Source organism: Chiloscyllium plagiosum, unplaced genomic scaffold (assembly GCF_037043375.1).
Source record: "Chiloscyllium plagiosum isolate Xiang-an unplaced genomic scaffold, Cpla_swu_hap1 HiC_scaffold_12, whole genome shotgun sequence".
In the NCBI taxonomy this organism is placed as follows: Eukaryota; Metazoa; Chordata; class Chondrichthyes; order Orectolobiformes; family Hemiscylliidae; genus Chiloscyllium; species Chiloscyllium plagiosum.
The window spans coordinates 10,875,617-10,899,579 of NW_028270150.1; the positions used below are offsets into that span (position 1 = coordinate 10,875,617).

At 44.1% G+C, this 23,963-nt stretch overlaps 1 protein-coding gene across 2 annotated transcripts; it reads left to right on the top strand.

The window, feature by feature from the left end:
• The first annotated feature begins 239 nt into the window (after positions 1 to 239).
• Positions 240 to 20,594, top strand: LOC122555592 (lysozyme C-1-like). Of its 2 annotated transcripts, XM_043701625.2 has the most exons (4): positions 240 to 445; positions 4,323 to 4,496; positions 10,023 to 10,101; positions 14,033 to 20,594. In XM_043701625.2, exons 1-4 carry the CDS (start codon positions 301 to 303, stop codon positions 14,097 to 14,099), a joined length of 465 nt encoding a protein of 154 aa, XP_043557560.1. In that variant the 5' UTR covers positions 240 to 300; the 3' UTR covers positions 14,100 to 20,594. The 2 variants fall into 2 exon arrangements, with proteins under 2 accessions (XP_043557560.1, XP_087848578.1); XM_087992452.1 differs by lacking the exon at positions 14,033 to 20,594 and having other exon boundaries at positions 10,023 to 10,301.
• Positions 20,595 to 23,963: the final 3,369 nt, after the last annotated feature.

The window sequence follows — 23,963 nt, forward strand, 5'->3', positions numbered from 1 at the left end:
AAGTTGAAGGAAGAAATCAGTGGTCCATTTTCATTCTTAAAATGAGTCACACCAGGTTGATTTTCATGCAATGAAGCATGTTCAGGGATTGAGGGATATCAACTAATTATAGTGCAGGATGCACGTTGAATCTGGGGTGATTTGAAGATCTGTACAGGATTATAATGGAGGGATTGGCAGAGCTCGTGGTATTATTAAGCTACAATGCATGTCACATCTTCTTTCTTCCTAGGAGTTTTGTTTGTGGTTTCTGAAACACACAGTAAGATTATCTAAGAAACTGTTACCGAAGTCAATAGAATGTGTACCAGAAGCATGAAGAAGCTCTTGTTTCTGAGCACCATCCTCACGATCACAAGGGCAAAAACCTATGACAAGTGCGAGTTAGCTCGAATCTTCAAGCGTGCTGGATTGGATGGTTTTGAAGGATACAGTCTACAAAACTGTGAGTTTCAGTAGCTGCTCATAAATAAATGCCTCAGTTATCATCATAGTCTGCCTAGTATCTCCTTCTGATTATTCTGAATGACATTAATGAGGTTTTTGGATAATAGCTTTGACTTTGTAACATTCTAAGTACAATTATATAACTTTTTTAAAATGAAGGAATAATTATGTATATATTGACACATTTTTGGAATTGAATGATTGAATAAGAGAAGGTTCACTCAGCCTTCTGAGATGTTGGGTTGTCTTCTTTTTTTAGATTAGATTACATTAGATTAGATTACATTACAGTGTGGAAACAGGCCCTTCGGCCCAACAAGTCCACACCGACCCGCCGAAGCGAAACCCACCCATACCCCTACATTTACCCATTACCTAACACTACGGGCAATTTAGCATGGCCAATTCACCTGACCCTGCACATCTTTTGGACTGTGGGAGGAAACCGGAGCACCCGGAGGAAACCCACGCAGACACGGGGAGAACGTGCAAACTCCACACAGTCAGTCGCCTGAGGCGGGAATTGAACCCGGGTCTCAGGCGCTGTGAGGCAGCAGTGCTAACCACTGTGCCACCGTGCCGCCCACTAAATTATCCAACCTTCTGTGGGAAGGTTGGATAATTTAGGCCTGTATTCATTAGAGTTTAGAAGTGAGTGGCGATCATTTTGAAATCTAATGATACTGAGGAGAATCAGCAGGGTGGATACTTACAGCACATTTCCCCTTGTAGGGAGACTAGGGCCAGAGAACATACTTATGAATAAGACATCTCCTGAAAGAACTGTGGATGCTGTAAATCAGAAACAAAAACAGAAGTTGCTGGAAAAGCTCAGCAGGTCTGGCAGCATCTGCGATGAGAAATCAGAGTTAATGCTTTGGGTCCAGTGACCCTTCCTCAGAATTGGGGAAGAATCCTTTCTCTCAGATAGTCACTAAACTGTGAACATCTGTTCCCCAGAGCGGTGGAAGCAGGACGTTTGAATATTTCTGAGTCACAGGTGGACAGATTCTTGATTGATAAGGGAATCAAAAAGAGTAAGTGCAACATTGGGATTAAGGCCACAATCAGGTCAGTCAAAATTATTAAATCTGATCTTAGAGCTGGCACAACATTGAGGGCTGAAGGGCCTCTACCGTGCTGTACTGTTCTAGGTTCTATGTTCAAATGGTGGAGTAGGCCTGAGGGGCTATTTGGCCTTCCCCTGCACCTAATTTGTAAGTTTATATGTCCATGCCATGGGGTGGCAAGGTGGCTCAGTTGTTAGCACTGCTGAAAATGTGTTGCTGGAAAAGCGCAGCAGGTCAGGCAGCATCCAGGGAACAGGAGAATCGACGTTTCGGGCATAAGCCCTTCTTCAGGAATGAGGAAAGTTTGTTAGCACTGCTGCCTTACAGTACCAGGGTCCCAGGTTCGATTCCAGCCTCAGGTGACTGTCTGTGTGTGTGGAGTTTGCACATTCTCCCTGTGTCTGCGTGGGTTTCCTCCCACAGTCCAAAGATCTGCAGGTCAGATGAATTGGCCATGCTAAATTGTCCATAGTGTTAGATGGATTAGTCAGAAGGAAATGGGTCTGGGTGGGTTACTTGTCGGAGGGTCGGTGTGGACTTGTTGGGCCGAAAGGCCTGTTTCCACTCTGTATGGAATCTAATCTAATCTAATGTAATCATAAAACAACATGATGAATGAGCCACTATGGTTTGATTCTGAATATAGGAACATACAATCACACAATACAGATCAGGCCCTTTGACCCATCGAGTCAGCACTTGCATAGCACAGATCGTTCTGCCATAGTGCGTGTTTCGTTAGCACGAATTCACTGTAACGCGTTTGATGAATTGAGGATACTCTTTGTAAAACGCAAACTTTTAAAACGTGTGTTGGCTGTAATACCATTACGTCACCAACACTTTAAGCTCTGTTTCTAAAGCGCGATTTTTCTATTGCACAGGGTTGCACAAGAACGAAACCATTGTATTATAGATTAACTATCTGTAGTCCTACTTCCCTGCACTGGGGCCACAGCTGGGTGCTGTGCTTTTCCAGCGCCACACTTTTAGACTCATAGTCTTGAATGTTATTACATTTGAAGTGCTCATCCAAGAAACCTTTCAAGGTTGTAAGGTTTCCCAGCTCAATTTTAATTGAATACTGGATTAAACTGAAAAGGCTGAGTGGGTTTGCTTATCTCTACCCACCCACTTTAAGGGTCAAGTTATGAAGAGAGATGATACAAACTAGACCTATATTCTCTCAAAGTTAAAAACTTAAAGGGTGAGCTGATCAAAATCCTCAAGATATTAACAGGAAAGGACAGGCTTTATAAAGATAAACTGTGGGTGGCACGGTAGCTCAGTGGTTAGCACTGCTGCCTCACAGCACCAGGTTCCCAGGTTCAATTCCAGCCTCGGGTGACTGTCTGTGTGGAGTTTGCACATTCTCCCTGTGCCGGTGTGGGTTTCCTCCGGGTGCTCCAGTTTCCAAAGAGGTGGGGGGTTAGGTGAATTGGCCATGCTGAATTGTCCATAGTGTTAGGTGTCAATAGTGACAAGGAAATGGAACTGGGTGGTTTACTCTTCGGAGGGTCGGTGTGGACTTGTTGGGCCGAAGGGCCTCTTTCCACACTGTAGGGGATCTAATCTAATCTATTTTTACTGGTTGGGGATTTTAGAACCAGGGGCATAGTCTGAGAATAAGGGCCAGACCAGTCAGGAGAGATTATAGGAAACACTGGGACACACAAAGGGTGGTAGAGGTTTGGAACTCTCTTCCACAAACGGCTGGGGATGTCGGATGAGTTGTTAATTTTAAAAATGAGTTGGATGCATTTTGTAAAAAAAGAACCCACAAAGGACTGTAGTTGCTGGAAATCAGGAACAAAAGCAGAAAGTGCTGGAGGAATTCAGCAGGTTTGGCAGCGTCTGTGGAGGAAAAGCAGAGTTAATGTTTCATTACCCTTTTGCGTGTACCTGGGAAAAGCATGCTGAAGATGGGCAGCAAAAGGAGGAGATGTAGCTCAGAGAGTGCGATGAACAGTTGGCCAAGTTCAGGGATGGGTAAAGGTTAGCCTGGAAGAATAAAGAGCTGCTAATAGGGAGCATCAGTGGCTGATAATGGGTTGTTTCTAAGGGCAGCCCTTGTGATGACAAGGCCTGGTGGGGGTTGGGGTAAGGTCGTGACCCTAAACTGATTGCACTCAATATTGTGCTGAGCTTCACTAGACTGCAAAAATGACCCTGAGCTTCCAGTTGCCTGCCATTTTAACACCCCACCCTGTTCCCTGGCCAATATCTGTCTCAGGCTTGCTGCAGTGCTCCAGTGAAGCTCAGTGTATGCTGGAAGGACAGTACCTCATTTTCCGGATGGGAACCCTGTAACCTTCAGGGCTCAATATTGAGTTAATCATTTTAGGGCCTGAGCACCATTTCCTATGTCGTTACCCCAACCCCCACATGCCAGGCCTTATCATCACTTGGGCTGCTATTGCAAACAACTGATTGTCCACCATTAACGGTCCCCATCAGCAACTATTGATTCCCCTAGGCTGACCTTCACCCATTCCTTTGCCCCTCTGTTGTTCTCTCTCTGTGGGCTCCATCTCCAACTATGTTGACTCTTCCTCTCTCCCTCCCACCCCATCTTCAGCACATATACCAGCCTTTTCTGAGCTATAATCAGTTCTGAAGAAGGGTCACTGGATCTGAAATATTCACTCTTCTTTCTCTCCAAAGATATTAAGGGATATGGGCGAAAGGCAGGTATATGAAATTAGGCCTCATATTAGCAATGATCTTACTGATTGGCGGAAAGGGGTCAATGTTCTGAATAGCTTTCTTCCATTCCTATGTTCCTCCTTTTTCTCTGATCCCCAGGGGTTTGTACCGCCTTCTATGAGAGTGCATACAATTCTGCTGCCCTCAACATTGACTGGCACCAGGGGAAAATCTTGTCAATGGATTGTGGCATATTTCAGATCAACAGTTTCTGGTGGTGTCTGGATAATGATACTCCTGTTACATTAAGGAACTGTGGCATGAGCTGCTCAGGTAAGACACTCTTTTGTCGTTCCTCTCTAAAGTTAAATGAAGTGCAGAAAATAGCTTACCTGTAGTTTCTTTAAAGTTCTCAAGGCGAACTTGGTGAGAAACTGTCCATTAGACTCTGATTTCCCCACTCCTTCCCAGGACCATCTTGGACATGCAAGGAACGAACAAACTAATTCTCAGTGCTGCTGTGAGTGCACCCACAGAGATAAACAGCTGAGTTTAATAAAGCCTCTGTGCTGTTCATAAAAACTTTCTTGAACTCCTCAGTGCCAACAAAAAAATTTGGAGAATGAGAGACAAGGCAAACGAGAATTCAATCAGTAGTAGGACACTAAGACGTTCGGAGGAACAGAGGGATTTCAGGGCACTTTTCCACAAATCCGTGAATATAGCAGGATAGGTTAATAGGATAAGAACAAAGAAAGAATGAAGAACAAAGAAAATTTACAGCCCAGGAACAGACCCTTCGGCCCTCCACACCTGAGCCGATCCAAATCACTGTCTAAATCTATCGCCCAATTCCTAAGCATCTGTATCCCTCTGCTCCCCACCTACTCATGCATCTGTCCAGACGCATCTTAAATGAATCTACCGTGCCTGCCTCTACCACCTCTGCTGGCAACATGTTCCAAACGCCCACCACCTTCTGTGTGAAGTACTTGCCGCGTGTATCCGCCGTAAACTTTTCACCTCTCACCTTGAAAGCATAACCTCTCGTTAATGAATCCTTCACCCTGGGAAAAAACTTATTTCTATCCACCCTGTCTATACCTTTCATGATTTTTTCAACCTCAATCAGGACCCCTCTCATTCTCCTTTTTTCTAATAAAAACAATCCTAACCTACTCAACCTCTCTTCATAGCTAGCACCTTCCATACCTGGCAACAGCCTCGTAAATCTTCTCTGCACCATCTCCAAAGCGTCCACATCCTTTTGGTAATGTGGCCGAACCAATGTCTTGTACAATTTTAACCTGACTTTCCAGCTCTCATACTCAATATCTCGTCCAATGAAGGCAAGCACACCATATGCCTTCTTGACCACTCTATCCACCTGTGCAGCAAACTTCAGGGTGCAATGGACCTGAACTCCCAGATCTCTCTGCTCATCAACTTTTCCCAAGGCTCTTCCGTTTGCTGGATGATTTGCTCGAGAATTAGACTTCCCAAAATGCATCACCTCACATTTGCCTGGATTGAGCTCCATCTCCACTTCTCCGCCCAACTCTCCAGACTATCTATAATCTCCTGTATTCTTTGACAGTCCCCTATGCTTTCTGCTACTCCACCAATTTTCGTGTCATCCTCAAACTTGCTGATCATACGAACAGTGACCTCTTCCAGATCATTTATGTATATCACAAACACCAGTGGCCCCATCACTGACCCCTGTGGAACACCACTGGTCACCTTTCTCCATTTCGAGAAACTCCCTTCAACTACTACACTCTGTCTCCTGTTGCTCAACCAGTTCTTTATCCACCTAGCGAGAACACCCTGCACAACACGTGGCTTCACTTTCTCCATTAGTCTACCATGGGGAACCTTATCAAACACCTTACTAAAGTTCATCTATATGACATCTACAGCCCTTCCTTCACTTCCTCAAAGAACTCTATTAAGTTAGTAAGGCACAATCTCCCCCGCATAAATCCATGTTGCTTATCACTGATAAGCCCATTCTTTTCTAAATATAAATAGATCCTATCCCTCAGTACCTTCTCCAGCAACTTTCCCACCATTGACGTCAGGCTAACTGGTCTGTAGTTACCCAGAATATCCCTACTACTCGTCTTGTACAAGGGGGACAACATGAGCAACCGTCCAGTCCTCCGGCACCTCACCTGCTTTTAAGGATGTCACAAAAGATATCTGTCAGGGCCCCGGCTATTTCCTCTCTCGCCTCCGTCAGCAACCTGGGATAGATCCCATCTGGTCCTGGGGATGTGTCCACCTTAATAACCACTAGCATACCCAACACATCTTCCCTACATATGTCAACGTGATCCAGAGTAGTTAAACATCTATCTCTAATCTCAACTATTAGTTAATAGTCAATAGCATGCAAGGCACTTGCCTTTATCAGTCGTGGATGGATTACAAGAGCAGGGAAGTCACATTGGAGTTGTACAAGACTTTGGTTTGATCACATCTGGGGTATTGTGTGCAGTTCTGGTCACCACACAAGAGGAAGGGTGTGATTGCACTGGAGGGAATGCAGAGGAGATTCACTAAGATGTTGCCTGGGATGGAGCATTGTTGCCATGAAGAGAGGCTGGACAACCCCAGATTCAAGAGAAGGTTGAGGGGGACCTGATGGATGTCTATAAGATTATGAGAGGTATGGAGAGGTTGAATAGAAAGCAGATGTTCTCTTCATTGAAGATCAATAATAAGGGGTATAATCTTAAAGTGAAGTGCAGAAGGTTTAGAGGGAAAAGATTTTTCACTCAGAGGGTGGTGAGATCTGGAATACACTACCTGGGTGGGCCATTGAGGCAGGAATACTCGCAACCTTGAAAAAGTACTTGGGTGAGTATTTAACATGTCATAACATTAAAGGCCATGGGTGGGAAAGTGGGACTCAGGCAGATCGTAGCATAACTTTGATAGGACAGACTTGATGGGCTGACAGTACTGTATGATTTTATAGAAGGTGTATGAGGTTATGAGAGGTATGGATAGGATGGAGAGGAAGACACTTTTCCATTGGTAGTAATAATAATAACCAGAGGTCAAAAATTTAAAATGAGAACACCTAGAGGAGATTAAAGGAGAATTCTTTTCACTCAGAGGGGTGTGCAACTCTGGAATACAGGGTATGAATAGTTGGTTCAGATAGAAGACCTCATAACACTTATTTAGTATTTAGATATTCACTTTTTTGAAGCTACTTCATGTGATATGGGCATTAATATTTATTGCCCATCTGAATTGCCCAGAGGGTAGTTAAGGGTCAACCACATTGCTGTGTTTCTGGAGTTAGGTGTCGACCAGACTGGGTAAGGATGGCAGTTTCCTTCCCTCATGGACATGAGTGAACTAGATGGGTTTTTAGCAACTATCAACAAGGTGACAATTAGACCATCTTTTTCCCCAATTTTATTGCAATCAAATGTCACCATCTGCCATGGTGAAGGTTCAAATCCACATACCCAGCACATTGACCTGGGATTTTGTGTCACTAGCCCAGTGATATTATTGCAATGCCACTACCTCCTGAACTATGGGCCAAAGCTAGAAACTGGGAGTAGGGTAGTTAGATCTTTGTTGTCCCATACAGACCTGATGGGCTGAATTTTTTTTTCTGTGAAGTAAACACCTGCGATTCTATGACTCCCGTGACTTGGAAGATAAAGGTCCATTTAAAGAGAAAGTGAGGACTGCAGATGCTGGAGATCAGAGTTGAAAAGGGTGACACTGGAAAAACACAGCATCTTGAAATAAGGAATGCCGGAAAAATCGACTCTTCGGCTCCCTGGATGCTGCCTGACCTGCTGTGCTTTTCCAGCGCCACACTTTTTGGTCCCAAAGACCCATGTAGTCAAGAACCATCCAACCAGTAATGACCCCGATTCTCAATTGGCTGAGTGCTGGTTGACCAATGATATGGGATGTGTGGAGATGTGGATGACTTTAGAACAGTACTGCACAGTACAGGCCCTTTGACCCTTTGTTGGAAGTCATGGGATGAAACCTCCAGGAATATGTTCACCCGAGTTGTTGAAGCTACCGGGTATCTGACAATGCCAAGCATACAGGAAAGGGTTGTAAGTTTACTCACTGAGCTGGAAGATTTGTTCTCAGACATTTCGTCACCATGCTAGGTGCCGACTTGCTTGGCTCAAGCTTTCTTCATCCTAAAGGTGGAGAGAATTTCCTCCGTCTTGGCCCACTGCTGTAGAAGGGAGTTGATTAGCTCAATTGGCTGGATAGCTGGTTGTCTAATACAGAGTAACAGCAGTTTCCACACTGGCTGAGGTTCCAGTGAAGAGCTCTCTTACTCAACCTCTCCCCTTCACTGAGAAGTGGGGTCACCGTCAGGTTAAAGCATCGTTGTTGTCTCTACAATGACTGAGCAGTGCGACAGTTCAGTCAGACTGTGGTAACTTTAGCTAATAATGGTCTACGTTACAAAGGTGAATTTTGAACATTGATGCTTCTGAAGAAAGTGATAGTGGAAGATGCAGGTGCACGCTCAGCTTTGCTAAGGCAGTGATGACTCAGTGATACCAACATTGTCTTGGAAACTTCTCGTGATCACCTTCCTCCAGGACCACCCATTGCTAAGTGAGATGAAACTTGACATGGGACAAAATTCAATTGTCAAGGGACCATTGATGGATATTAAATCATTAGTTTCTTGAAGGTCACTTGGACTACACTTTAAAAAGCTGGTACAGGTAGACAACCCTTTTCCGAAATCCCGAAATCCAAAAAGCTCCAAAGTCCAAAGGTTTTTTGTGAAGTTTTTATTCTTATTAACAAGGCTGTTTGGCATGCAAACAGTTAACCCAACTCCACACCCACTCGATGCGTTTAACTCAGATGTGATGCTTGTGGGTGTGGCCCAACACTGGCAGGCCTCAATTCTGTTTCAGGGCCCATTTTACTCACAGTAAGTCTGTTCTTCGGAAAGATTTTAAAATATTTCATCATCGAACTGTCACTTATTCTGAAATTCGAAAACCAGCTGGTTCTGAGCATTTCAGATAAAGGATTGTGCACCTGTACCAGCTATGGCGAAGCCAGACAATTCTGAGTGGAACACAGAGTCACCCCAGTGCAACCCTGAGGGAGCACTACACTGTTAGAGGTCCCATCTTTCAGGCAAGTCGTTTAGCCAAGGTCCCATTTGTTCTTTGAGAGGTGTGTAAAATATCCTTTCACCTAAGAAGTGGGAAGTGTACTCTGGGGTCCTGGCCAATATTTATCTCTCCATTAAATTAATAGATTATCTGCACATTTATATAATTGCTGCTTGCTGGAGTCTACCGGGTGGTTTTAAAACAAAATGATGTGCCAGTGACAAACCCAGTATTTGTTGCACTCTCTGAATTGCCCTTGAAATTAATACCTTGATCCAGCCATTTGCAAGGGCAGTTGAGAGTCAACCACATTAACATGGGGCTAGAGTAACATGTAGACCAGACCAGGTAAAGATGGCACATTTCCTTCTCTAAAGGATATTAAATGTGTTTTTATGACAGTCAATACCAGTTTAATTGTCATTGATGGCTTTATGTTCCAAGTTGTATTAAATTCAGACTCCACCAACTGTGTCTGAGGGATTTGAACCAATATTCCTAGGGCCTGGGTCTCTGAAATATGGGTCTAATAATATTACTACAATGTCACAGTACTTCTAGTGTGGTGTGAACATTGTCTATGTATTTCCTACATTGCAATTGCAATGCAAACCATTGGCTGTCTGTAAAACACTTTGGTATTAGTGACAAAAACTGCTGGATGAATGCAAAATCTTTCGACGCATTCTAATATCATACTTATTATCTTCTATTGCAGCTTTCCTAGATGATGACCTGACCGACGACATTGTATGTGCGAAGAGCATAGTCAAGTTGCATCCTGGAATGTCAGCCTGGTACAGAGCGCCCTGTTTCTTCTCTCTTTCTCTCACTAAAACTTTGACATTTTTTATTGACATCATGTAAAGTATCATTTTGGAGAACCAGTCCAAAGTGCTGTACACTCCCTATTGAAACTTCCAATATAAAAAACGAGTCAAATTTCAGCTCAAGGAATTGGTGCCCATCCAACACCCTCAACATTCACTCTCTCCACATTTATGTCCAATGGCAGTAGGGTATACCATCTACAAGATGCACTGTGTTGTAGTGGTGCAGCTAATGTGAGCCTTCAGCTGACCACCACTGCCACCATGGTTGTACAAGCTAACTAAACAATTTGGCATCAAAAAGAAGGTTTGTTGCTACTTTCCTCCTGTAGGGTTGGGATCTATGGGGCCTGCTTTGTCTCATGTGGTAGAGGAAAACCACAAGGGTCTTAAACAAGACATTGGTTTATTATATGACAACAATCAGGTACAAGTCACTTTGGTATGATGGGAGAAAATGAGGACTGCAGAGATCAGAGGCAGAAAGTGTGGTGCTGGAAAAGCACAGCCAGTCAGGCAGCATCCGAGGAGCAGGAGAATTGATGTTTTATAGAACATAGAACAATACAGCACAGAACAGGCCTTTAGGCCCTCGATGTTGCACCGACCTGTGAACTAATCTAAGCCCATCCCCCTACACTATCCCATCATCATCCATGTGCTTATCCAATGATTGTTTAAATCTCCCTAATGTGGCTGAGTTATCAAGAAGCCCTGATGAAGGATTTTTGCCCGAAATATCAACTGTCCTGCTCCTCGGATGCTGCCTGACCGTCTGTGCTTTTCCAGCACCACACTTTTTGACATTGGTATGATAGGCAATGGGGATTCTACATGTGGTCAACCTCTCCTTTGATATCTAGAGCTGTTCTGCCTTTCCCCATACAAATATTTATGATATTGTCCCGTTGGGTGCAATTCGGTGCAGCCTTCAGCATTAACTCTTTTAGAATCGTCCCCTTAAAACAACACATTTCAGCAATTGGCCAAAGCTTCTTCAAAAGTGGGCACAATTACAATGTTTCAAAGACATTGGATAAGTACATGAATAGGAAAGGGTTGGAGGGATATGGACCAGGAGTAGGCTGGGGGGACTAGTTTAGTTTGCGATTATGTTCAGTTGGACGAAGGATCGATTTTCATGCTGCATGGATCCATGATTCTATGACTCTATGAGTTAGGTTGTCATAGTTTGACTTCAAATTCAGCACCCTCCAAATCTACAACTTCTACCGCATAGTCAGCAAGAGCATGTCAACAACAGGAGCTGCAAGTTCCTCTCCAAGTCACTCACAATCCTGACCTGGAAATATATCTTCATTCCTGTAGTGTCACAGGGTAAAGATCTTGGAACTCCCACTCCAACAACACAGAGGGTGTCCCTACACCAAATGGGCTGCGGAAGTTCAAGGAAATAGCTTGTCACCAATATCTAGATTAGAGTGGTGCTGGAAAAGCACAGCAGGTCAGGCAGCATCCAAGGAGCAGGGAAATCTATGTTTTGGGCAAAAGCCCTTCATTAGGACTGAAGGCAGGGGTCTCCAGGGTGGAGAGATAAATGGGAGGGGGGTGGGTGGGGCTGGGGAGAAGGTAGCAAAGAGTATAATAGGTGGATGGGGGTGGGGATGGAGGTGACAGGTCAGAGAGTGGAGTGGATAGGTGGGAAGGAAGATTGGCAGGTAGTACATGGTTGAAGAGCTTCAGGGCAGAGGAGATGACCTAGGGGTTGCAGTGAGAGAGAGACTCACTGAGATTTTTGTGGAGAGAGGAGGAGAACTTCTTCAAGAACTTCTTGCAAGAGGCTTCACAGTAAGGTTAAAATCAACTAGGCAAAAGTGAGGAGTGCAGATGCTGGAAACCAGAGTCTAGATCAGAGAGGTGCTGGAAAAACACAGCAGGTCAGGGAGCATCCAAGGAGCAGGAAAATCGACGTTTCGGGCAAAAGCCTTCATCAGGAATGAAGGCAGGAAGTCTCCAGGGTGGGGAGATAAATGGGAGGTGGGGAAGGGTGGGGGAGATGATTGGGGGGAAGGTAGTCATCAATATCTCAAGGGGAAATTAGGGATGGGCAATAAATGCTGGAATAAATAAATAAATGAAAAAGAAAGCAGGAGATGTGAGAGTTTCAGTTTAAACTTGGTTTGAGAAAATATTGCTGTCATGGATGAGAATGGAGAGCCAGGATTTGGAGCTCACTAAGATGTTGTTGCACTGTGGAGACCAAAGAAAGGAGACTGCGTCCTTGAAAGACATGAAGAAATTATAGCTTATGGAATCCAAATAATTAAAGGGTTTTGTCCATGACCATCTCTAAAACTCCAGCAAATGTATTTCATTGGCTATAAAAGGCTTTTGGAGCTCCTGGGTTAGTGATAAGCGTTGAACTAAAGGATTGGAGTTGGTGTAGGTTGTGAATGCAATGTTGAGCTGCCACCAAACAAGTGGATAGATTTGAGTAACACAGGGTGGTGGAAGAATCCAATGTTCTTCACTCCACCTGGGATAACAGCTTTCCCCTTTCTCTCTTTCTCCCTCTTGAGATGGTCCTCAAAACCTAACTGTTTCACCAAAGACGTTGGCCACCTTCCCTAATTGGTGATTTTGTGTGGTTGGCACTGAGCAGATTTACACAGCTATTGCTGGGACTGGAGGGTTTGAGCTATAGGCAGAGGCCGAATAGGCTGTGGCTTTTTTCGCTGGAGCATTGGAGGCTAAGGGCTGACCTTATAGAGGTTTATAAAATCAAGAGGGTCATAAATGAAGTGAGTAGCAAAGGTCACTTCCACAGAGTAGGGGAGTCCTAAATTGGAGGGCATAGTTTTAAGGTGAGGGGGTAAGATTTACAAGGAATCTGAGAAGCAACGATTTCTCACAGAGGGTGATGTGTGTATGGAATGAGGTGACAGATGAAGTGGTAGAGGTGAGTACAAATGCAACATTTAAAGGACATTTGAACAGGTACATGGATAGGAAAGGTTTAGAGGGATATAGGCCAAATGGGATTAGTTCAATTTAGAAAATCTGGTCAGCATGGACAAGTTCGACCGAAGGGTTGAGAGTATGGTGCTGGAAAAGCACAGCAGGTCAGGCAGTATCTGAGGAGCAGGAGAATCGACATTTTGGACAAAAGCCCTTAATCAGGAAGCCTTGATGGAAGGCATTTGCCCAAAACGTTGACTCTCCTACTCCTTGGATGCTGCCTGACCTGCTGTGCTTTTCCAGCACCACACTCCCATCTCTAATTTCCAGCATCCATAGTCCTCCCTTTCGCCAAGTTGAACCGAAGGGTCTGCTTCCATGCTGCATGATCATATGACTCTATAGCTGTCAAGCATTGTCCAGTTGCACTCCTGTGAAGTACTCAGTGTTCTTATTTGCAAATTAAAAGTGCGACATCAACTCCAGTCATTACTGCTGTAAAGAAGAAGCAAAGGCCAAGCCTTACATGAATGTCTGAGTTAATGTAAAATCAGTCTGAAGTTGAGTTATCTGAAGGAATAAGAGGGAGCCATGGGGCAGAAAGATCAATCAATATTAACTGAGCCATTCAAACAGTATCACATCTTGGACATAGTGAATAGCAGCAAAAACAAGCACTTGTATTTAACACAATAAACCTGCTGTGCTCACAGGAAGTAACGTGTGTCAATGAATAGCAAGGTGAGAGGGAGGTTGGGAGAGAAGATCAAAGCTACAAGCAGATGTTTTGATTTTGAGGAGTTTCAGTGGGACTGGGAGGTCATGGAATGGAACTGTGAGTCTTGTGCTGGGCCCCTTTGAATAGTCAAACACCAAAGTTAGCTTTTGAGGGAAAGGCTGTTTGCAAAGCATCCTATCCTCAGCAGATTGAGAACTGGAGACTGACTCTGGACTGAATGCTGCCATTTGCCTTTTGCAGGACCGCCTGGAATAGCAAGTGCAATCGGAGAAATATTGACCACTTTGTGGCCGGATGTAACATTTAAAGATGGCGTAGACCCAGTTGGTTTGGAACGTTTTGGCTCAGCGGAAGACGGTGTTTACACAAGTTATTTATGCCTTGTTGGAACCTGGTAAAGGGGTGATAGAGGTTGTCTTTTCAAATTGCATTAACTGCTGACATGGATTATTCAATCCCTTTATCCTCTTTCTCAGCGATTGTGTCATGTTATTCTAATGCAGTTAACTTCAGACAGATACAAAGGTCCAACCTTCCAGTTCTTAGAGATAATTCTCAGTCCGTTGAGGAGAATGAGTCACACTGAATAGAAGGGTTTCAAATTTATAGAATGAGACAGCACAAAAATCCAGTGACCCATTAGAATTGCTAATGTAGTGGTTATTTAGTCGACTAGTAATCTGGAGAGCTGGTCTGATGTTCTACCGCATCAGTTGGGCCATTTAAACTCTAAGATTAAATAAATGTGAGTTAAAAATCAAGTATTAATAAAGACAACTATCTGAATATTTTTATAAAAGCCATCAATTCACAGTCCTTAAAGAACGACACCTGCCCTCCTTACCCAGTCTGTCCTAGAGGTGTGACTCAAGGCTCACGTCAGTGTGGTTCATATTCTTCTGAAAGGACTGACAAGCCCCTCAGACAGAAGGGAACTGAGTGATTGACAATCAAAGCTGCTCTTTCCAGCAATGCCCAGAATTGAGGAACAAATAAAAAATATGTATGTGATGTTCCTTTTAAAGAGCCTGACCTCCTTGCTGAGTCTCAGAGGCCTTTAAATGATACCCTTTCAAATATGTGTCCAATTGCTTTCTGAAAATTAGTTCTGCATCGATCTACACCTGCCTTTCAAGCAGCACGTTTTGGATCCAAACGGGATGACATAATGTCCATTCCTCTGTCTGCTACTTCATTTGTCAATTACCTTTAACCTGTGTTCATCTACCTTCCTATCAATGAAACAATACCTCCTTTTACACCCTATCTCTATTGTATATTCTTTAAATATCTCCATTTAATCACCCATTAAACCTCTTTGCTTTCCTTTCTTCAATTATGGGAGGTGGGCATCTCTAGCTGGGCCCTAATTGCCCTTGAGAAGATGGATGAGCCACCTTCTTGAACTGCTGCAGTCCACCTGCTGTCTATCATTAGGGAGGGAACTTCAGGATTTGATCCAGTGACAGAGAAGGAACAGTGATATATTTCCATGTTAGGATGGTGAGTGGCTTGGAGGATGGGTTCACCAGGTATCTGCTGCCTTTGTTCTACATGGAAGTGGTCATAGGTTTGAAAGGGGCAGACTGAGGATCTTTGGTGAATTTCTGCAGTGCATCTTGTAGATAGTACACACTGCGGCCAGTGAGCCTCGGTCATGGAGGGAGTGGATGCTTGTGGATGGGATGCCAATCAAGTGGCTGCTTTGTCCTGGATGGTGTCAAGCACCTTGAGTGTTGTTGGAGCTGCACCCATCCAGGCAAGTGGGGAGTATTCCATCACACTCCTAACTTGTGCCTTTCAGGTGCACAGGCTTTTTAAAGTCAGGAGATGAGTTATCACTGCAGAATTCCTTTCCTCTGACCTGCTCTTGTAGCTGCTGTTTTTGTGTAGCTGGTCCAGTTCAGTTTCTAGTCAATGTGCAGCCCAATGATGTTGATACTGGGTGTATTTAGAGTGAGTGGATCCGCAATGTCATTAGGCTGGGAGGTCTGCATTGTAGCTACATCGAGTAGACAGCAGTGGTTCAGGAAGTGGCCCTTCTGAAGGGCAATTATGGACAGGCAATAAATGTTGACCAGCCAGCAATGCCCATGTCCCATAAATAAATAATTTTAAAAAACGCTTAATCCTAGCTTCTCATGTCTCTCCATCCAACTGAAGTTCTTTATCTCTAATATGATTAGGAAACCTCCTGTGAACTCTCTGAAGGCCTTGATAGCTTTTTTTAAAGTTAGCCACAATATTTCAGCTGAAACCTGTGTTTTGTAAATGCTTTGTATGATTTCCTTGTTTCTGTCATCTGAGCTTCTACTCATAATGCAGTCAGCTATACCTTTGGCTTGACAACGATATCAACTTTATGTCATCGAATCAGTGAATCAGAGAATCACATAGTACAGAGGAGGCCCTTGGGCCCATCTACTCCTGTATGAGCAAAGAGACACAACCACCTGCAATAATCCCACTTTCTCGCACTGAGTCCATAGTCTAGAATATTGTGACACCCCCAAATGCTCATCCTAGTACCATTTAAAAGTTGAGAAGTTACCACATCTCAACTACTCTTCCAGGCAGTGCATTCCAGACTCTCACCATCTTCTGTTGAAAAATCTTTTCTTCAAGTACCCTCTAAACCTTAAAATTATGCCCCTTTTTGTCATCCCCTTGTCACCTTTGAAGTTTGGTAAATCTCAAACTCTCAGGTCTCCCTGATCTTACACCTCTTTTGAAGTTGTATCATTGAGACCTTCTGAAATGTTTGTTCAATATTGACATTACCAGAACAATATTAAATAATCCTTGAGGTAGGTTTTCTACTGGCCAAACAGTTATTAGGCATGTGTAGGTGGGAGCTATGGTTGGGGACCCTGCAGAATGCCCATCATGGCACACTCCAAAGGAATTGCTCAGGAACTTATAGACCAGTGAGCTTTACTTCAGTTGTTGGTAAAGTGTTGGAAAAGGTTATAACCTACACCCTAAAGGGTATAAGAGATAGGATTTACAATCATCAGGAAAATAATAATTTGATTAGGGATAGTCAGCACGGTTTTGTGAAGGGTAGGTCGTGCCTCACAAACCTTATTGAGTTCTTTGAGAAGGTGACCAAACAGGTAGATGAGAGTAAACTGGTTGATGTGGTATATATGGATTTCAGCAAGGCGTTCGATAAGGTTCCCTACAGTAGGCTATTGTACAAAATGCGGAAGAATGGGACTGTGAGAGATATAGCAGTTTGGATCAGTCATTGGCTTGCTGAAAGAAGACAGAGAGTGATGGTTGATGGGAAATGTTCATCCTAGAGTCCGGTTACTAGTGGTGTATCGTAAGGGTCGGTGTTGGGTCCCCTGCTGTTCGTCATTTTTATAAACGACCTGAGTGAGAGCATAGAAGGGTGGGTTAGTAAATTTTCAGATGACACTAAGGTCGGTGGAGTTGTGGATAGTGACGAAGGATGTTAAAGGTTCCAGAGAGACATAGATAAGCTGCAGAGCTGGGCTGAGAGGTGGCAAATGGAGTTTAATGCGGGCAAGTGTGAGGTGATTCACTTTGGTCAGAGTAACCGGAATGCAAAGTACTGGGCTAATGATAAGATTCTTGGTAGTGTAGATAAGCAGAGAGATCTCGGTGTCCAGGTAGACAGATCCTTGAAAGTTACCACCCAGGTTGACAGGGTTGTTAAGAAGGCATACAGTGTTTTAGCTTTTATTAATAGAGGGATCGAGTTCCGGAACCATGAGGTTATGCTGCAGCTGTACAAAATTCTGGTGCGGCTGCAGTTGGAGTATTGTGTACAGTTCTGGTCACCGCATTATAAAAAGGATGTGGAAGCTTTGGAAAGGGTGCAGAGGAGATTTACTAGAATGTTACCTGGTATGGAGGGAAGGTCTTACGAGGAAAGGCTGAGGGCCTTAAGGCTGTTTTCATTGGAGAAAATAAGGTTGAGAGGTGACTTAATAGAGACATATAAGATAATCAGAGGGTTAGATACGGTGGACAGGGAGAGTCTTTTTCCAAGTATGGGGATGGCATAGCTTTAAATTGAGGAGTGATAGATATAGGACAGATGTCAGAGGTAGTTTCTTTACTCAGAGAGTAGTAGGGGTATGGAATGCTTTGCCTGCAACGGTAGTAGATTCGCCAACTTTAAGTACATTTAAGTCGTCATTGGACAAGCATATGGACGTACATGGAATAGTGTAGGTTAGATGGGCTTCAGATTAGTATGACTGGTCGGCACAACATCAAGGGCCGAAGGGCCTGTACTGCACTGTAATGTTCTATGTTCTATGTTCTATAACTTGAACATGACTCTGGGCAAATGAACTGTGCCTAGAATCCTATGAAACTCGCTACAAACATCAGAGAGTCTACAGTCTATCAATACCTCTACTTCTTCAGGAGGCTAAGGAAATTCAGCATGTCAACAATGACTCATAACACTTTTGTCAGATGCACCATAGCAAACATCCTATCCGCATATACCATAGCTTGGTACTGCAACTGGTCTGCCCAAGATCACAAGAAATTACAGAGAGTTCTGAATGCCGCCCCAGTCCATCTCGCAAACCAACCTTCCATCCATTAACTCCACCTACATTTCCCGCTGCCTCGGGAAAGCAACTAACATAATCAAGGGCCCCTCCCACCCTTTTCCACTGGGCAGAAGATAATAACGTTTGAAAACGTGTGCCAACAGATTTAAGAACAGCTTCTTCCTGACTGTTATCAGACTTATGAATGGATTTTTCTCTGGACCTTTCCTGTAACACTATCTACTGAATTGTGTTCCATTACTCTGATGCACTTATGCAAGATCTGATTTATCTTGTTAGCACGCAATGCAATACTGCATCTTGGTAAATGTCAATAATGAATCAAATCAAATTGTATTAGATAAGATGGTTACTCAGGGAGAGTTAGACTATTAAATGCATTACCTCCCAATTAACTGTTAAACAAACCCAATAGTTACTTTACACACAAACCCCAAACCCCTCACACCCTCAAATTTTGACCTGACATTCCTCCAGGACTGAAAGAACCACATCCCCGAGCCCTACTCCTCCATCCCGCCACCATCCCCTGCAGCTGAAGCCAATCTGATCCTCTCACCCAACCCCCACCGTTGCTGAGGAACCTGACCCCTGACCTGACAGCCCTCCTTTGGACCAGGATACCTCAGACGGAACACCAGTCCTCCCCACTGAACCTGTCCTGCACAAATCGACTTGCCCTCAATGCGTACCTGTCCTCTTGTCACCTTGCATCCTGGCACTCTGCCTAGCTATCATCTTACCCAGCAGGCACAGTAATTGCTGGCCACCTTGGCACACTACCCTCCTTTACCTGTCTGGCAACTAACACCATAGCATCATCACATTTACTTTTGGGTATTTACTGTTCGAGAGCAACGGCCAGGAAATGTAAATGTCGGAATACAGTGGCTGGCTGATGTGAAAAGGGGCCACGTTTCACCTTTCTCTGACAATTCCACAAGCAGGAGAGCTGTCAGGGTGGATGCATGGCTCTGCATTTCTGAAGGAGAGAGACCTGAACAGACTCTCCTTCTTTCCTTCTAAAAAAAGATGAGCCAGACCAGTAAAAGTTGAGAGTGTGTTGCTGGAAAAGCACAGCAGGTCAGGCAGCATCCACGGAGCAGGAAAATCGATGTTTTGGGCCGGAGCCCTTCATCAGGAATGAGATTGATTTTCCTGCTCCTTGGATGCTGCCTGATCTGCTGTGCTTTTCCAGCAACACACTCCTGCTGTGTCTGGAGCAATGGAAGCAGTGAGAAACGGAGATAGAAACATCAAGCATTGCAACTTCTGCAATTGCAGATGCAACACCTGCCCGTTTAATTCCTCCCGCCTCACTATCCAAGGCCCCAGACGCAACTTCCAGGTGAGGCAGCGATTTTCCTGCACTTCACTCAATCTAGTCTCCTGTATTTCCTGCTCACAATGTGGTCTCCTCTGCACTGGGGAGATGAAATGCAGACTGGGTGGCTACTTTGCAGAACACCAACTCTCTGTCCCCAAAAATGATCCTGAGCTGCCAGTTGCCGCCACTTCAATGCATCACCCTGTTCCCTGGTCACCATCTCTGCCTCAGGCTTGCTGTAGCGCTCCAGCAAAGCTCAGCCCATGCTGGACGAACAACACCTCATTTACCGCTTGGGGAACCTACAGCCATCTGTGCTCAATATCGAGTTCAATAATTTTAGAACTTGAACACTTTCTTCCATGTCCTTCATTCACCCCCACACCCCAGGCTATGTCATGATATGAATTGTTTTCACGTCAGCCAATCTATTCCCACCTACTTATGGTTCCCATTATCAGTGTTTCTTTCTCCCTGGTTTATTATTATCCATCCCTTTGTCTGACTAACTGACTTTCTCTCCCAGTAAGCTCTGTCTCCACCTGTCATTTACACCACTTACCCCCCACCGTCTTCAGCATTTGTATCACCTTTTCCCAATTATTAGTTCTGTAGCCAGACAGAAAATGGACTCAAAACGTTAACTGTGCTTTCTGTCCACAGATGCTGCCAGACATACTGAGTTTCTCCAGCAATTTCTGTTTCTGTTTCAAATTTCCATCATCCACAGTTCTTTGTTTTACTAAATTACCTGTTTTGTTTAGGATTAATACCTTTTCATTGCTTATAATTCTGTTTTATGCATTAAATTTTTAAAAATAGTTTTGCAAGGTATTTTTTCCAGTTGCAGTTCAAACTGTGAAACTCCCACCCCTGTTTTACATCTGTGCTTTTGAGAGTTAATAAATAAATAAGTGCAACAAATAACAGGCCTTGAGTGTTACATTCCTATTGTACGAAACAATTCTTTGGAATATGATTTGGAGGTGCCAGTGTTGGACTGAGGTGGACATGAACCCAAGGTCCCAGTTGAGGCCATCCCCATGGGTACTGAACATGGCTATTAGCCTCTGCTCGGCCAATTTGCGTTGTTGCCTGTCCTGAAATCCACCTTGGAGGATGGTCACCTGAAGGTCAGAGGTCGAATGTCCCGGACTCCTGAAGTGTTCTCCGACTGGGAGGGAACCCTCCTGTCTGTTGATTGTTGTGCGGTGTCCATTCATCCGTTGCCATAGCCTCTGCTCGGTCTCACCAATGTACCATGCCTCAGGGCATCCTTGCCTGCAGTGCATGAGATAGACAAAGTTGGCCGAGTCACATGAGTACCGACCGCTTACATGTTGGGTGATGTTCCCACGTGTTTTGGTGGTATCCCTGTTGATACTCTGACATGTCTTGCAGTGTCCACTGTGACAGGGTTGTATGGTGCTGTCCTGAAAGCCAGGCAGTTTGCTGCAAACAATGATCTGTTTTAGATTTGGAGGCTCTCTCTCTCTCTCTCACACACTCACACATCAACATCCATGCTCAGACACGTACCCTCTCACAGCCTTATACCCCTTTACACTCACACTCGCACTCATACACATGCACACACTCATATCCTCCTCCCCTCCCCAAACACGCACACACACAGGTGAATTTGTACTTGCAGAATTGCATTTTATTTTGCTCAAAAACTGCATGAATCTATGTAATATTCTGTAAATCCATTTTTTAGAAATTTAATCCGTCTGAACATTGGGGCACAGACAGCCTCACATAGGGTACCTTACACCTTCAATGCATTATCTGACCTATTGTTAAAGTTCACTTGAGAATGTAACTTTAAAAAGGTTCTGGCTTTATATATGAAAGAACTGAAACCAATATGGTCATTCTAAAAGATGAGTGACTTAACAATACATCCAATATATAATCTTAGTTGCATCATACTGTAAAATTTTAGCTATAAATTCTGTGTCTTACAATGTTATACTCCACAACCACCTGACGAAGGAGCAGCGTTCCGAAAACTAATGCTTTCAATTAAACCTGTTGGGATATAATCTGGTGTCATGTGATTTTTAACTTGGAATGTGGGCATTGCTCGGTAGGCCAGCATATATTTCTCATCCTGAGTTGTCTTGAATCACATAACTTCATGCATTGTATGTACAGGTGCATCCACAAAGTTGTTAAGGAAGGAATTCCAGAATTTTGACCCAGCCCCCATTGAAAGAATGGGGATATATTTCGGAATCAGGATGGTGAGTGAATGGCAACTTGTAGGCGGTGGTGTTCCCATGTATCTGGTGCCCTTGTCCTTCTAGGTGGTAGCGGTTGTGAGTTTGGTAGGTGCTGTCATCCCAGTTGTGGTGAATAATGTTAGATGATGAATTTCAGCAATTTGACTTTTCACCAGTGACAATGTTGCATTGCTGACCATTCCATCTTCATGGATAATGCCATGCCTGAGGTGAAATGTCCCCTTCATGGGTGAACTCATAGTAGTAAGGATGCAAAGCTCGAGCGTGGAAATATTGCAGGCAGGGTTGTTGGGTATGAGGAAATCACTGCATTTCCAAGAGGTTGTTTCCTGGATCTGGAAAGTCTTGAACTACACATTGCAGTCTCAGGGTAAGGAATCATCCGTTTCAGATGGAGAAGAACAACATTTTGTTCATAGTGAGGGTTGTGAACTTTTTCCTGCCCTCGAGGTCTTTGGGTGCTTTGTTGTTGAATCTATTCAATATATATTTCATGTTGACTTTCAGGATAAAGTTTGATAGATTTTCGGATTCAAAAGAATTCAAGGGTTATGCACTTGGTAAGAAAAATGCAGTTGCAACAGAAGATTGTACAAGTTCTTATGAGCTGGCTGAGTAGGCTTGAAGGCCTGAATAGGTGACTTATGTTATTTTTCTTATTCTCTTATGAGGCTGGTGGCAGGAATATGGCAAATTTACCTGATTTAGAATCGAACTAATGAGCTGCAGAAACCATGAAAAGCCTCAGATGATGCTGTCTATTCTTGACTGGGAAGGGATCTGCAGCAGGGTGAGAGTCACAGATTCGTAGAGATGTACAGCATGGAAACAGACCCTTCGGTCCAACTCATCCATGCCGACCAGATATCCCAACCCAATCTAGTCCCACCTGCCAGTGCCCGGCCCATATCCCTCCAAACCCTTCCTTTTCATATACCCATCCAGATGCTTTTTAAATGTTGTAATTGCATCTGCCTCAACCTCATTGGACAAATAACATAAAAATAGGGGGTACAATTCTGAAAGAGGTGCAGGAGTAGAGGGACTAGGTGTACATGTGACAGATTATGAAAAGTGGCAGCACAGTTGGAGAGAGGAGGAAGGAAAGCATACGATGTTCTCGACTTTATTAACAGGAGCACAGGGTACCGGAGCAAGGAGGTGAGGTGGTACTTGTACAAAGACACTGGTTAGACCTCAGCAGGAGGATTGTGCTCAGTTGAGAGTTCAAGACTAGAGGAGCGATGTAAAGGCACTGAAGAGAGAGTGCAGAAGTTGAGCCATTCCTGGAGGACAAGAAGGGCTCCAGGAATGAGCAACATCAGTTCTGAGGAATAGTTTGAAGAATTTGGGGGCGGCACAGTGGCTCAGTGGTTAGCACTGCTGCCTCACAGCACCAGGATCTCAGGTTCGGTTCCAGCCTCGGGCGACTGTCTGTGTGGAGTTTGCACATTCTCCCCGTGTCTGCGTGGGTTTCCTCCAGGTGCTCCGGTTTCCTCCCACAGTCCAAAGATGTGCAGGTCAGGTGAATTGGCCATGCTAAATTGCCCATAATGTTAGGTACACTATTCAGAGGGAAATGGGTCTGGGTGGGTTACTCTTCGGAGGGTCGGTGTGATCTTGTTGGGCCAAAGGGCCTGTTTCCACACTGTAGGGAATCTAATCTAATCTAATGGGAATCTAATCTAATTTAGGACTGTTCTCCCTGAGGCGAAGAAGGCTAAGAGGAAATTTGATAGAGGCTTCATGAACATAGAACATAGATTGTTACAGCGCAGTACAGGCCCTTCGGCCCTTGATGTTGAGCTGACCTGTGAAATTCATCTGATGCTCATCTAGCCTACACCATTCCATTATTATCCAAATGCATGTCCAATGCCCATTAAATGCCATTAATACCAATGAGTAACTACTGTTGCAGGCAGGCCGTTCCACACCCCTACTACTCTCTGAGTAAAGAAAATACCCCTCATATCTGTCGTAGATCTATCATCCCTCAATTTAAAGCCATGTCCCCTTGTGTTAGCCTTCACCAG